The 16,097-nt window shown below is 42.8% G+C and overlaps 1 protein-coding gene across 1 annotated transcript in view; it reads right to left on the bottom strand.

Moving 5' to 3' along the window:
• PTPN9 (protein tyrosine phosphatase, non-receptor type 9) overlaps window positions 1-13,882 on the bottom strand; it is a 70,631-nt gene extending 56,749 nt beyond the window's left edge. The window contains exon 1 of the mRNA XM_027520753.1: window positions 13,133-13,882. Coding sequence (XP_027376554.1) covers window positions 13,133-13,195 — 63 coding nt within the window. The 5' untranslated portion in view covers window positions 13,196-13,882. The remainder of the gene's footprint in view (window positions 1-13,132) is intronic.
• Between the last annotated feature and the right edge of the window lie 2,215 nt (window positions 13,883-16,097).

Below are 16,097 nucleotides of genomic sequence, written 5' to 3'. Positions count from 1 at the left end.
TCACTAAATGAATTAAGATTCATAAAACACTTTGAAAGGTGCTTAACTGTTTTTTTTACTATGATATAATACACAAAATACTTTTGATTTTTCTCACCATTTGTAAGTACACAATTCAGTGGCATTAAATGCTTTCACAAAGTTGGGTGAAACAGCACCACTATCGAGTCCCAAAACTTCTCCATAACCCTCAACAAAACCTGTATACTCTTCAAACAGTAATTCCTTTCCACCTCCTCCCAGTCCCTGGTATTCTACTGTCTCCATGAATCTGTACCTTATACAAGTGGAATCATACATTTGACTTCTGTGTCTGGCTTATTTCAGTAAGCATAATGTTTTTAAGACCTATCCATATTATAGCATATATCAACATTTCATTTCTTTTTAAAGCTGAATAATACTCCATTATACGTATATACTACATTCTGTTTAGCTATTCATTTATCATTGGATAGTCAGGCTGCTTCTACCTTTTGGTATTGGGAATAATGTTGCTATGAATGCACATACATGTGTCTATTTGAGTGCCTACTTTTAATCTTTTGCATACATACCTACAAATGAAACTGTTGCATCACATGGGTAGTTCTATGTTTAACCTTTTGAGAAACCACCAAATTGTTTTTCACAGTAGCTGTACCATATTACATTCCCACCAGCAATGCCAACACTTATTTTCTTTCTTTCTTCCTCTCTCTCTCTTTTTTGGTGTTTTTTCTTTTTTAATGGTAGCCACCCTAGTGCTTGAAAGTGAAGTTGCTCAGTCGTGTCCGACTCTAGCAACCCCACAGACTGCAGCCTACCAGGCTCCTCTGTCCACGGGATTTTCCAGGCAAGAGTACTAGAGCGGGGTGCCATTGCCTTCTCCAGGGGATCTTCCCGACCCATGGATCGAACCAGGGTCTCCCGCATTGTAGACAGATGCTTTACCGTCTGCGCCACCAGGGAAGTCCTAGTTAGTGCTTAGCCACTACTATTATCACAAGTTTGATGTGGGCTTTCACCAATACTTCCAGCACTGTAAGGACAGCATGACAACAATGAGAGGTTCTGACTAGTTTCCATGTTCCAGTGGTCCTAGCAATTTTATTCAAAACACAAATTTCCAGTTGTTTCTAATTTTCTCACAAAAATCACCTCCAAAGCTAGCACTTCCCTAGCCTGATATAAACTATGAAAGAAAATGATGCTTTGGGTGGTTAAAGAAAAGAAAATGAATGGTTTTCAATTTTTTTTTTAATGTTACTATTAATTCCATAACAATGCAGTTTATTTCCTATGAACAAAATGATGCACCAGCATTCAGTATGAAGAAACATCAGATGGTTTCTCTAAAACATTCAGAATCCTAATCTAAAAAGATTTAAAAAAAAGTATGCTGGGAATTTCTGTGTATTTTAATCTTGCTAGCTATATCCCTAACCTTGCCAGAAATACCTTTTTCTCTTCACTTCCGGGGTTTCCTGGCATAGAGGAGGTAAAATCAATGAGACAAACTGTCTCATTCCCAACTAAAACTGTTTTCTTGTGCTTATGTTTTATGTTCAAGGTTTTAGGTCTCTTAATAACTGTTTTTCTTCCTTTACAAACATAAGAAAATTTATAAGTACAGAAAATAAAATCAAGGGGAAAAAACCCTTTTTTTGGAAAAAATTCCTTCCTCAACTTTAACGCTTGGCAAGAGCTGGAAAGGGAAATCTAGTAGTAGTTTGTGCTCGTGCTTAGTCGCTCAGCTGTGTCTGACTCTTTGCAACCCCATGGACTGTAGCCCAACCAGCTCCTCAGTCCATGGGGAGTCTCCAGGTAAGAATACGGAGTGAGCTGCCATGCCCTCCTCCAGGGGTTCTTCCCAACCCAGAGATCGAACCCAGGTCTCCTGCATTGCAGGCGGATTCTTTACCATCTGGGCCACCAGGGAAGCCCAAGAATACTGGAGTGGGTAGCCTATCCCTTCTCCAGGGGATTTTCCTGACCCAAGAATCAAACCGGGCTCTTCTGCATTGCAGGTGGATTCGTTACCAGCTGAGCTACCAGGGAAGCCCCAGTAGTAATGTAAGTACAGACAAAAACGTGGGTAAACTGAAGGTATCATGGACAAAACAATTTAAAAAGCTGTAGTCTCATCCTAATTACTGGTAGGCAAATACACCATATATACTTTCCCATGATGCTGATAATAGTATCTGAAAGATTAAACTCCACATAGACAAGACTAAACACTAGCTTTATAAAGGCAAACAACAGACCCACAACATTCTGAGAGGTACAACCAGAGACTTATATGAAACTTCAAGTTCACTAATCCCATTAAAATATATAATTTCTTTCATAAATGTACAACAAGCAGCTAGGAACAATGGAATCACATGTCTGTAGAGAAATCTGTAAATGGTTGAAACCAGGAATATTTAACATACAAATGCCAAGAGAGAGCTGTTTCTGGTATATATGTATGTACTGTGTCATACATAGAAACACGTGATTAACACAGATGACATTTACTAGAGACAGCACTGCATTTAATCAGAGAGCTTGAGTCCCAGGTTGCCTCCCTGGTGGATTGCTGAAAGCTTCTGAACTTAATCTCTATATCAGGAAGATAATCATCCTAAACAAAATAATACTCACTTCATGGGTAGGTGAGGAATAAATAATTTCAACATACACAGTTTCACTCATTCTTCAGCAAACATATTTTGAACTCTCACAATGTACACGAAAGATGTATACATGAAAGATGTATAAGATTAAGTGTCTGCCCGCGCTGAAGATAAGAGGTCCTCCTCCTTGGTATATACCCCCCAGTTCAAGACCTGCCCACAAATAACTGGAGGGCAATTCCTCAAGGACAAAGAGCCCTCAATCCATGCTGAACAAGAACCTGGCACACAGTGACAGAGAACAAATGACTGCTGAATGAACAAACTGTATTTCTGTTTATGATCTGTAAAACTTTCCTCTTTGTAGACATTAACATGAAAAGGGAAAGAGGTTGATACATAATAATCACCTCACTCACTGGGAGAACATAGACACTTAGTAGCAACACAGAAATACTTGGAAGGGAAAGTAAAAATCACAATTCCCATTATCATCCCATGGCAGGACTCAAGTAGCGTTCTGCTAGTCACATAAAATCTCTCATCTCTGAAAACCCCAGCAAAGGCTGTGGAGATGTCTCATTCTATCCTGTGTGATGGTTATGCTGCAAAATAATTATGTTCTAGACTGGAGTTTTTCAGTATGTGAAGTCAATTGCAAAAACCAGTATTTAGGGACACAGAATTTGAATAAATATTTACTGTGTTAACCAAAGACCTGCCTTGAACTAAAAAGTAGGAACTTGTAACTCTGTTCCTAAGAACTACAAAATTCTTCAGATATAAACGGGTTTCTCAACCTTGGCACTACTGACATTTTGGGCCAGTTCACCTTTGGTTGTGGCGGGCTCTATGCCCATCATTATACTGGCAGTATTACTGGCCTCTACCCACTAGATCCCAGTAGCATCCCCAGTTGGGACAATCAAATGTATCTCAGTTCAGTTCAGTTCAGTCGCTCAGTCGTGTCTGACTCTGAGACCCCATGAATTGTAGCACGCCAGGCCTCCCTGTTCATTACCAACTCCAGGAGTTCACCCAAACTCACATCCATCAAGTCGGTGATGCCATCCAGCCATCTCACCCTCTGTCGTCCCTTTCTCCCCCTGCCCCCAATCCCTCCCAGCATCAGAGTCTTTTCCAATGAGTCAACTCTTCTCATGAGGTGGCCAAAGTACTGGAGTTTCAGCTGTAGCATCATTCTTTCAAAAGAACACCCTAGTGATTGACAAACTTCCCTGGTGGTCCAGTGGTTAAGAATCTGTTTGTCAATGCAAAGGACATGGGTTTGATCCCTGGTCTGGGAAGATTCTACATGCCACGGGTAACTAAGCCCATGAGCCACAACTACTGAGCCTGCACTCGAGAGCCCACGAGCCACTGGATGCCTGAGAGCCCTAGAGCTTGTGCTCGTGCAATAAGAGAAGCCGCCGCAATGAGAAGTCCTCTCGCCACAATTAGAGAAAGCCCTCTTGCAGCAACAAAGATCCAGTACAGCCAAAAATAAATTTTAAAAAATGTAAATATATGGGAGGGGGTTTAGGGGAGAATGGATACCTGCATATATATGGCTGAGTGCCTCTGCCGTTCACCTGCAGCTACCACAATAATGTTAACTGGCTCTGTGTGTGTGCGTCCTCAGTCGTGTCCAGCTCTTCGTGACACCATGGACTGCAGCCCGCCAGGTTTCTCTGTCCATGGCATTTTCCAGGCAAGAATACTGGAGTGGGTTGCCATTTCCTTCTCCATAATTGGCTATACCCAAACACAAAATAAAAGGTTTTAAGTTTGGAAATAAATAAAATCACCCTGGTTGAGAACCACTGATATGAACAATGGAATGGGAATTTTTTCACAAAAGCTGTTGAACTAAAATATGAAAGATGACATAAACTATAATTCTTTGTACTCTAAACATGTCATTTTTAGATCATCAGATGACCTTTTCAAGTTTTATCTGGAAAAAACAAAAAGATGATAATCAGTGCACTTAAACAAGAAATCTATTAACCAAGAGGAAATAAACCAACGGACCAATGGATGGTGCATTAAGTGCTACTAGCATAAAATGAGCATAGGCAGCCTCACTACCATCTTCGAGATACAGTATTCAATTGTTAGAAGTCTTAGGCCACCTAGAAATCTTCTATTTCATTGCTACAAAGTAAGATTCTTTATTTTTCCTCCTATTCTTATTTGAAAAACATGATTTCCTACAGCACAAAGGGTAAGAATACTATTATCACAGATATTTATTGAGCGTTTTGTAACTGTAAGGGAGTTTAAAGTGATAGCTGCTCAGTCATGTCTGACTCTTTGTGATCCCATGGACTGCAGCCCACCAAGCTCCTCTGTCCATTCCATTCTCCAAGCAAGAATACTAGAGTAGTTAGCTATTCCATTCTCCAGGGGATCTTCCCGATGCAGAAATCAAACCTGGGTCTCCTGCACTGCAGGCAAATTCTTTACTATCTGAGCCACAAGGGAAGCCTGTAAGGGACTTAAATAAAATTAATAAAGTATTAGATAAAATGGCTGGAGCCACAAAGGAAGCCAAGGATTCCTGAAGTTTACCTGAGACTCATTGCCATCAACTCTCCAAAGGCCCAGATTTCACCTGTAAACATTGTTTAGAAAAAAAGCCAGATTTGCATTAATCTTAAATACTGGGATCTCACCAGTTAATAACATAATCCCAAATCTGTACAGAGCATGCAACACTTTCTACAGAAAGTTACTGGTTTTAATGATAAAGGAAACATGATCATTGTAGATAATATAAAAAACCTATTTCAAAATAGGTGCATTTTAATAATGATGTCTATTGTGTTACAATGAGGTATAGAAAAGTAAATGCAAAAGGAAAGATTAGCCATGTGTTCAATGAAAAAGTAATTAATGGATTAATATCCCCAGACACTTCAGGATTAAAGTCATGGATGATTCTCTTTAGAATGTGCCCATCAATTCTGAGAATAAATTCTGGTTTCATAATAATGCTACTAGGCTAGTTAGATCTGTGCCACCCATGCTGGATAAAAAGACAAGAAGTGTGCATGTTTGTTTTGAATGGATCTGGTATTTTAGAGGCAACCAGTACGTAACAGAAATTGTCTTTCCCAGAGAAAAGAATGGAATGCTTTTCTCAGAAGCAGAAACTAAAGAAAAAGCCACCTCTAATCTACTGTTTGGGTTTCATCGTTTTATAGTCTGGACCTAAGAGATAACCAGTCCTTAATAAACAACTCTTCCCACGGGCTCTGAAGCTTTTCTGTCTCCTATTCCCAGCCCCCAGCCCCAAGCCATCTCAGTTAGGTTCTAATGAGGTCTTTTCAAAATCATATATTAAAGTGCTCATTCCAGTAAGCACAGGCCCTCCAGCACTGAGCAGCGCAAGATTAACTACCTATTCTAGGGATATCTGCCCCTACTCCAGAGGAAGAGGAATAAAAAACAGTGACTATTCCAGTGTGGAGGCATACGGGGGAGCACCGGAAATGTAATAATGATTGATTTGGAAAAAGAAAGTAGCCCTAACTGTCTAAGACATCAAGACAGAGTGATAAAACAGGTGCGAAATGGCTGAAATTGCACTGAACACCCAAGTACCTGAACAAATAACTAGAGTTAGGGGCTCTGATGTATAATATTGACACTGCAGTGGATCAGCCATTCTGCTATAAAATAGGTCTTAATATGTGGACTTATTGGAAAACGCCCTGAGGCTGGGAAAGAGTGAAGGCAGGAGGAGAAGGGGACCATGATGGTATCACCGACTCAATGGACATGAATTTGAGCAAGCTCCAGGAGTTGGTGATGGACAGGGAAGCCTGGCATGCTGCAGTCCATGGGGTCACAAAGAATTGGACACAGTGACGGAATTGAACTGAATATTTATTTTTTTTTGAACTGAATATTTAGATAACAAAGTTGGAGAATCCCAACATTACTATGTCTTTTCCACGATAATAAAGATATATATGTCATAAAATGAGATTTAGCTGTACTGACCTACAATGAGTTTTAACTTTTACCTCTGTTAAACAGTTCAGTTCCTTTTTAGAGTGTTTGTCTTACTTTTCAATTCATTAGTAAGTAATAGAAGTTAGGTTCCTTGGGGAAAATCTGCAGGTCTCTTTAACATTCACAACTAAAGCCCAAGACCCCTGATACACTCAGAAGTTTTAAAAGAAGCAAATTTTCACATCCAAACGAGATCTTGCCTAAGTGCTAATTACAATATCTTTAGCTACTGGCAATAAGGAAAGGAATGAGAATTCTTCATCTACCCCTCCTCTCCTTCCCCTTTCTGGAAGGACTCAACATTATGAATCATTTGGTCTTTGACGTATGGTTACTTCCAGGGGGACAGATGACATTTAGCACAGGACATGTGAGGCTGTGGGAAAAGGGAAGTTCTTGGCCACAAGAACCAGGACAAAACCCCTGCCCTTGGGAAAAATGCCAAAAATCTCTAACGTCCACTGCAAGGCAGTTAAAATTTTAATTTCAGAAAATCCTGTTATAAGAACACAAATCACGGCACAGAATCAGAATAGCTTTTTGAAAATTACACTATGAAGTTGCAAGATAACTATTTTCTGGCATTGAAAAGAATCCATGCTAAGTGATGGTCCTCAGTGTGAAACATGAATATTCTTTTCCCTTAGGACTGGTTTAAGCTAACTTGGCTCTAAACTCTTTCACTATCCAAAGACAGAGAATATAATGGCTAATGTAACGGAGTGCTTACTGTGTAATGCATTACTATCTATATGCATTAGCTTATTAATTCTTACAAATTAGCTCTAAACAACATGAACTCTGAAAATAAAAATTTTCTTTGGAAGCTTTGAAAGTAAGTATTAGTAGATTATCTGTTACAACAACTTTAAAAAACACGCATTATTTATAATGTGACAGAAGGATTCTGTAAGTTATTAGAACCAACTAAAATGAAAATATGAATAAAAGCGTAACTATTTTAGAAAACAATTAATCTACTGGCCATTACTGGGAAATCTGTGAGAAACCAAAAGACCCTAAAGGCTGTAATTCTTTAGACAGCCCATCAAATAGGTTTATAATCCTTGTTAAACATCTTTCTTTTAAGGTTTATTGCAAAGAGGAAGTTTTCCTCATAACTTATCCTAAATTGATGCAATCCAAGATATCCCACTTTCTGTAGGTTATGTGGACACAGAACAGATAAGTAAGACACCCTTAACTAACCCTGGTGGTCAAGTTAATTATAATTTAGCATATCTGATAAAATTACCAACTTCAGGTCAAGTTACAAATGTGAGAGCACCTGCTTTGGAAAAGTAAAACTAAGACAATTACAATAATAAGAATGAAGATTAGTACTGAAATGCAGAAATTACCCTTCACACTGGCAAATTTACAATTTTGCCAGCCTATTAAGAAAGGCTTTTATATTCACATATAAACATATCAAAAAAAGAATATATTTCTGACACAAAAACACCCTGGCTTTTACAGTTTGGAGAAATAATATCCTTCATATTTGGCTCTAAGAATAGCTATCTCTCATATACAAAAGAAAAAGAAAATATTTTAAAAAGTAAATTTTTATTGTAACCACACCTCAAAATGGAGAGTTGCCAACTCTATCTTAAGGAACAAATTTTTTCCAAGAGTAATTTCATCATAATTTCTTGCACAGACTGTACAATATGTTTCTGCTGGAAATAAACAGGTCTGAATAAGGTTTTCCAAATTTTTCTGTCTGCATTTTTTTTTAATATATTTGGCTGTGTAGGGTCTTATTTGCAGCACACCAAATCTTCAGTCTTTAGTTGCAGCATGTGGGATCTAGTTCCCTGACCAGGGATGGACTCGGGCCCCCAGCACTGGGAGTGTGGAGTCCCAGCCACGGGACCACCAAGAAAGCCCCTGAATTTTTAATACTATATTTTAAGAAGCATCATCAAGGATTTCTCTGGTAGTCCAGTGGCTAAGACTCTGAGCTCCCAATGCAAGAAGCTCAGGTTCCATCCCTGGTCAGGGAACTAGATCCCACATGCTACAACTAAAGATCCTGCATGCTACAGTGAAGATCAAAGATCCTTGTGCTGCAACCAAGACCTGGTACAGCCAAATAAACAAATAGAACTCTTTTCATTAAAAAAAAAAAACTTCAAACTCAAACACATATCAATACATGTACATATGTGCATATATGTATCAATACCCAAACCCAAAATTAGCTATTACATATCCATGTAGGCATCTTATTAAGCTGGTTAACTGCTTCACAAGATGTAATGTAGTGAGTGTAACAGACCGAACATCTGCAGTGGAGGCAGAATAACCTAGAGCTGAGTGGAAACCAAAGCTCCATCACTTGCTTGCTGCTGTCGTTGTTTAGTCTCTGAGTCATGTCCAACTCTTTTGAGATCCCATGGACTGCAGCCTGTCAAGTTCCTCTGTCCACGGGATTTCCCAGGCAAGAATACTGGAGTTGGTTGCCACTTCCTTCTCCAGGGGAGCTTCCCAACCCAGAGAGGGATCAATCCCAGTCTCCTGCATTGCAGGTGGGTCTTTTACCACTGAACCATCAGGGAAGCCCCCATTACCTGCCAACTTTGTGCATTTGGGCAATTTCCTTCTCTCAGTCTGAGTTTTCTCGTTTGCAAAATGAGGTAATAATTCCAATCTTATGAGGATTAACTGTATGTGCAATGCCCAGCACAGAGCCTGACTCAAAGCAGGAGCACAGGAAACAGTTACTGTTATTACCCTGTTGTTATTCATGTGAACTTCTTAAAGGCAAAGCATGCTTTTTCTTATAACTCAATTGTAGGCTTTATAATATTGAGAACTGAAAACATAAAGGCAAGAAACATCAAGGTTACAAAGGACTGGGTATAGTATCAGTTCAAAACATGAGTAGATAGGAAATGAGACTACTAAGTAATGATGACCTTCAAAACATATATAAAAATGAACAGTGCCCTTATTTTTATAAGCCACTTGGAAAGATGCTGCTGTCTGTATACATATCACAAATAGAACTACTCTTCATTCCACCAGTACTATACTTCCTAATAGTTCATTAAGTGCCAGTCATGCTCAGCAATGTTCATATGATGGTGAGCAAAACCAGACACAGTTCAAGCCTCATGGAGCTTCCCATCATACAATCATGTGCATGCTAGGTCGCTTTAGTTGTGTCCAACTCTTTGCAACCCTATGGACTGTAGCCCGCCAGGCTCCTCTGGCCATGGGGATTCTCCAGGCAAGAATACTGGAGTGGGTTGCCATGCCCTCCTCCAGGGGATCTTCCCAACAAAGGGATCAAACCAGCATCTCTTATCTCTTGCATTAGCCAGAAGGGTTCTTTACCACTAGTGCCACCTGGGAAGCCCCATACAATCATCAGTTCAGTTCAGTTCAGTCACTCAGTCGTGTCCGACTCTTTGCGACCCCATGAACTGCAGCACGCCAGGCCGCCCTGTCCATCACCAACTCCCGGATACAAATGGTGTATACTTGTGACAAGTGATGTAGAGGACAGTACATGGTACTCCAAGAGCCAATAACAGATCTAACCTAACTGAGGAGAACAAGGAAGGTCTTCCCATGAGCTGAAGGATGAAGAGGGAATTAACAGTGGAGGGTATTTCCAGACAGAGGAAAGCAACTTGTGCCAAGACCTTGGAGCAGGAGGAAACAGGCGAGAATGCAGGACCAAAAGGCCAGTGCTCCTGGAGCAAAGATGAACTGTGAGAATAAGCTAGGGCTCTAAACCATACAAGGGCTGAGGCACTGCAGACCACATTCAAGAGCTGTAACACATCATTCACGAGCTGTTAACAATCCCAAGAACTATGAAAAACCACTGAGGCTTTTATAAATGCTTACATTTTGAGCTTCCCTGGTGGCTCAGATGATAAAGAATCTGCCTGCAATGCAGGAGACTCAGGTTCAATCCCTGTGTCGGGAAGATCCCCTACAGAAAGGAATGGCTACCCACTCCAGTATCTTGCCTGGAGAGAGGAGCTTAGTGGGCTAAAGTTCATGGGGGTCACAGAGTCAGACACATCTGAGTGACTAACACACACAGGGAAGGGAAGATGCAATCAGATTTGCGATTTGCCTTTGTTTCTTGGAAAAAGAGCTAAGGAATGCAGATGTATCAAGTAGGAAACAAAAGTTCTGTCAGGATATGACAGCAGCTTGAACTAGGGTGACAATATGGTGGTGGTGAGGGTGGAAGAAGTCAAAGAATTCAAGATATTCAGGAAAACGTGATGATGTACAACATACAGGGGCTGAAAGAGAGCAGAGTATCCAAGAAAACTTTTGGGTTTATGATTTGCCCGACTGTATAGAAAGAGGTACTATTTGAGAGGGATCTGTTCCAGAAACATCTTTAAGACAGTTTACACACCTCATAAAGAGCCTGAAACTATGTTAAACATTTTGATATCCTCCTTTACCTATGAAATAGGATTCCAAAAATTTTTTTTCTATTTCCCAAAATCAGATGGATGCTCAAATGTACAAGATTTTCCCAACATTAAATATATTTCAAAGATTCTGATACAAAGTTTGAAATAAACTCCAAATGAGTTCTAAAATTGGTTTGAGCAATGGGGCATTATGGAATGAAGTGTTATTTCCCATGATAACTACTTTGATAAGCCTAAAATAGTTTAAAGTAATCTTACCAGTTAAGAGTACTCTTATGTGATATTAAATTAAAATATGATATTTCATCAGGCATTACCACAATTGGAATTATGCTTTTATGTTTATGTCTCAACATTTTGAAGTGACTGTAGAAAACTTGTTTTGTAGGAAAAGTTATGGTTAAAAAACCCACAGAACTTGTTGATCTTAATATATGTACATTTTACTATTTCCATCTAGTCCTTGTTAATTCCATCACATTCATTCAACATTATTTCTAGTTTAAACACAGTTGTATATATGTATATACATTGTATATATGTTCAGAATAAAGTTAATACTTTATCAATACTATGTACACTTTAATTTACTTCTCTCAGTTTAAATTTTTTAATTTGCAACCAAATGGCATTTTCATAGTGGAATACTGATGCCCTCAAGTCTCAGAAATATAAAAACTTCAAATCTGACTAACCAAAAGAAAAGAAGTGAAAGAGTTTTGCCCATTTAAAATCAACCAAACACATGGCATCTTGGTACTGAAGTAGTATTTCCCTAATTTTGGCAGGGTGGTCTCCTTGGCCACCTGCTTGCAGTACACTACAGTTACCAGGATGTTACCACTGCTTGTACAGAGCAGCAGAATTTTTTTTTTCCTCATGCTGATTTTATCTCTAGGTGTCAAAAGACAAAACTGTGGTCTGAAGCCAAATATGAAAAAAGTCATCTCCACAAATGAGGAGAAAAGTCAAGGGCATTTTAAAAACCTGGTCTTAAACAAGCCTATTAACCAATATTAGTTTGTAAAACCAGACTGTCTTCACACTAGAGACTGTACTACCAAATGTGGTCCTTGGAAACAAGGCCTGGCAAGCATGAAATGGTTACCAGCATGGTTCATCTTTTTTCTTTTTTTAGGGTTTTTTTCTGTTTATTTGTTTTGTTTTTAAACATAGAATCAGAGCATGGCTATATCTGACCATGGATGTGGGCAGTGCTAAGGAAGAAAGAGCAAAAAGACTTTAGGGTTCCAATCTCAGCTAGCAGATTTTCCTACCGTCCTCAGAGGAGTGGTCCATGTCTCCCTAACAGTAATGTGGGTGAGGGAAAGTTATAACGACCCTGGGCTCTTTCCTTATCCGAGGCCCTCAAATGACACCGCAAAGCGTTTCCTTCTAGGAGCTTAAAGCTTTAAAGGACAATGGGGCTCAATGTAGACTTCAGAAAGATGGAGACAGTGAGATGAGACGGGGGTAGGTAAGTGGGGGTGAAGGGATGCGCCCAGCCAGAGAAAACTAAACAGGACGGTCAAGGCCAGGGACTTTGGGAGCCTGAGAAGGCCTGGATCTTCCAGAATGATGTCCAAGTAGGCCACAGCCCTCTAAGAAGCCCGAGGGGCTCGTCTGAAAATCTAGAGCATCTGTGGAGTTCTCACTGTCCTGGGGAGGAGAGACAGTCCTCGAAGGAATCCGGCCCCCAAAGTGGGCTTTCTCTGACCTTAGAAAACCACAAACCCTCACGGAATGAAGCAAAACACGTTTAAGGGTGGAAGGGCCAGAGGCAACGTAGGTGTTCTTAAAAACGTCGGGGGATGTTGGTAAGGGTAAAGGGAGGCCCCCAACTGGAGAAACTGCAATCATCATCGGAATACGGGGAGGGGGCAATACGCGGCCCGTAAGCAGCAGACTGAAGAGGCCGGGAGCAGAAGCAGCGGCCAGCGGCGCCCCTGGCTTGGGGGATGACGGCCTGGGGCGCGGCCGCGGGGGGGAGGGGGTTGGAGGCCATCGCGGACCCGGGGCCGCGAAGAGCGCAGCCCTGCTAGGCCTCGGGGGTCCGGACACACCCACCGCCGCGGCCGCAGCCCGGCTTACCTGCTCCTCCTCCGGGGTCAGCTCCGGCGCCATGTCGGGCTGGGGCGCGGTCGCGGGCTCCATCCCACCGCCGCTGCCGCCGCCCGGCGGACAGAAGTCGCCCGGGAGCGCGGGGAGCCCGGTGCGGTGGGCCTCCGCTTCCGCGTGCCCGCGCCTCAGCAGCCCGGGGCCGGCTCGCGCATGGCTGGGCCGGCGGGGCCCCGCGCCCGCGGCGGCCGCAAACGCCGCTTCTGTTTCCTTAAGAAAAGGCTCTCAGAACTGTCGCTGTCTTCTGGGCGGAAATTCTTTTTTATTTTCTTCGTTCCTTTCCTCACACTCCCCCACCTCTCCCGGAAAAAAAAAAAAAAAACAGTGCAGGCAAGGAGCTAATCGGGATTTAAAAAAGGAAATGGGAAATCAAGAAGTTTCTAAACCCAGAGCAAAGGACCGCGGGGAGTAGGGGGAAATATCCCGAAGGCCACCGGCCTCCTCGGCGTCCAGCTTCGTCGGCGGCGCTCCGGCTCCAGCAGAACGCGACGGAGGCGTCCTCGGGGATGCGGGGCCCTGCGACCTGCGCCGCGGCCTCTCAGCCCCGTTCCTCAAAAGCCGCGGTGGCGGGAGGGAGGGAGAGAAGGAGGGAGCGAGGGAAAGGCGCCCCCCTCCCGGCTCACTGCCAGCGCTGCGGCCGCACTGCGCCCGCCCGAGCCCCCCGCGGCTCCATTGAGAAACTGAGCGTCTCATTCACAAACTGGCGACGCGGAGGGCCCGGCCGAGCGCCGACGCCGTCCGGGAGGGGGAGACAGAGAGGAGCCCAGGGGCGGGGGCTGCGGAGCGCGAGGAGGGGGACGCGAAGAGGGGGCGGGGGCGGGGAGAGGCCGGCGCGGGGAGCGGAGACCCAGAGGAACCGGGGCGGGGGAGGGGCTTCGGGGACTTCTGCAGCGCGCGGAGCGAGAAAAAGGAAGAAAAAGGGTGTGAGTTTCGAGAGGTTAAGCTCCGTGGAGGAGGAAGAAAAATACAAGTGTTTGAAAACTAGCTGCCATAGGCACCTGGACTGAGGTTGCTGCTATTACTTCCTTGTGAGGAATCCACAGTCGTTACCCACTTCCACGTCACTTGCTGACTGGAAGACCCCTGGAAAGGTTGCTTACGAAGTCCAGGGTCCGCAGGTAGAAGAAACAGATCCTATTAGCTAGCTGCTCGCAGCCCTAGCTCGCTCTCACTCCTTGCCACCGGTATCCGGTAATCCATTATCCGCGTGGTTAAATTTAGTGCTTCAAAAGAAACACCATTCAACTTCGAACCCCTTGCAGGAATCACGCAGTGTATGCAAGCGTTTGATTTTCATGAAGGCGAGAGCAGCAAAGAGCTTGGGGAAGGTCTTGGGTGTCAGTTTGGGAATAGAGAGGGCACTGGGAAGGCAGGACTGGGTCTAGTATGTTTTTGCATCATTCCAGACCAAAAATACTCTGAAAGGGATGCAGCTAACAAGTAGTGCCACAGCTAGTGCCAAGGGCAGAGGGCTGGAGAGGTCACAGAGGCCAACAGGAGGGGTCCTCAGACAACAGAGGAAGATGCTCTGAGTTCTGATGCTCCTTCTGGAACTTAAAAAGTAACCTCTGGTGGGACTTCCCTGGTGGTCCAGTGGTCCAACGCAGGAGACCTTGGACATTGGACTCCAGACTTGGTCAGGGAACTAAGACCCCACATGCTGCAAGGCAATGGAGCCCGTAGACAACAACTACTGAAACCCACCCGCCCTAGAGCCTGAGCTCTGCCGTAAGAGAAGCTACCACAATGTGAAGCCCTCAGGCCACAACTAGAGAGGAGCCCCCGCTGGAGGCAGCTAGAGAAAGACTGCCTGCTGCAAAGAAGACGTAGCACAGCCTAAATAAATATTTTTTAAAAATAAGTTAAAAGTAACCGCTGACCTCACCTTATTTCTACATCATTGCAATAGAAACTTCAGGCTGCCTTTGATTAGAGAAGAAGCCCCTGGTGGTTGGATTTGTTTCTGTCTCAGATGGAAATGGCAACCCACTCCAGTGTTCTTGCCTGGAGAATCCCAGGGACGGGGGAGCCTGGTGGGCTGCCCTCTATGGGGTCGCACAGAGTCGGACACGACTGAAGCGACTTAACAGCAGCAGCAGATGTTTGGACCAGTAAGGATGACTCCAGGTTGAGTTCATTACCCCATGAAGAAGTTCGTTTCAGTGTTGTAACCGGATGCTCCTCTGGAGGACTATTTAACAAGTATTTTATATGCCTGGCACTGAGTCTGCCCTAGGGTTACAACCATGAACAAGACAGTGGTCTCTTCCACATGTAAGGAATGGAACATCGTAAGCTATGTTAGTAAGTGAGAAAAAAGCAAGACCCAAATAGTGGGTATATCATGCTGTCACTTGTATAAAGAAAGAAATGAATATGTATTTGTAAATTTATTTATACACCGAAAAGGTTTGAGGGGATACGCAAGAAAGAGAGCAGTGGTGGTCTCCCAGAGGGGAACTGGGATTCTTGGGAACAGAAGGGAAGAGGGAGACTTTCCCCTATATGATCAATTATACATTTTAAGTTTCTTTTAAGAACTTTTTAGTGATGTATAATATATATACATAAAGGTGAAAATATGTGTACAGCATGATTTTTGTAAACTGAACACACCCATGTAACCAGCACAGAGATCAAGAAATTCCCAACTTGTCAAAGTCCTCCTATGTCCCCTCCCGGTCACTACTTGAGTTACCACTATTTTGACTTCTAACAACATTGTGTGTGTGTTTAAATTTTGCACATGTATGTATAACCTTTTCCAAAAAAATTTTTTTAATAGTAACTTAAATATGGTTGTTATCCCAAAGCAGGCAAATGGCTCTAGGGCTAAGCTGGAGTAGGAAATGGCAAACCTGAGTAGCACAAATCACCGAGTGGAAGTAGAAGAGATTGAAGTTTCTCAACCCACTATTTTCACTTGTTTTTGCCAATG

Source organism: Bos indicus x Bos taurus, chromosome 21, assembly GCF_003369695.1.
Source record: "Bos indicus x Bos taurus breed Angus x Brahman F1 hybrid chromosome 21, Bos_hybrid_MaternalHap_v2.0, whole genome shotgun sequence".
Lineage (NCBI taxonomy): Eukaryota > Metazoa > Chordata > Mammalia > Artiodactyla > Bovidae > Bos > Bos indicus x Bos taurus.
The sequence above is the reverse complement of the archived record's forward strand: the minus strand, read 5'-3'. Positions and strand labels throughout refer to the sequence as shown.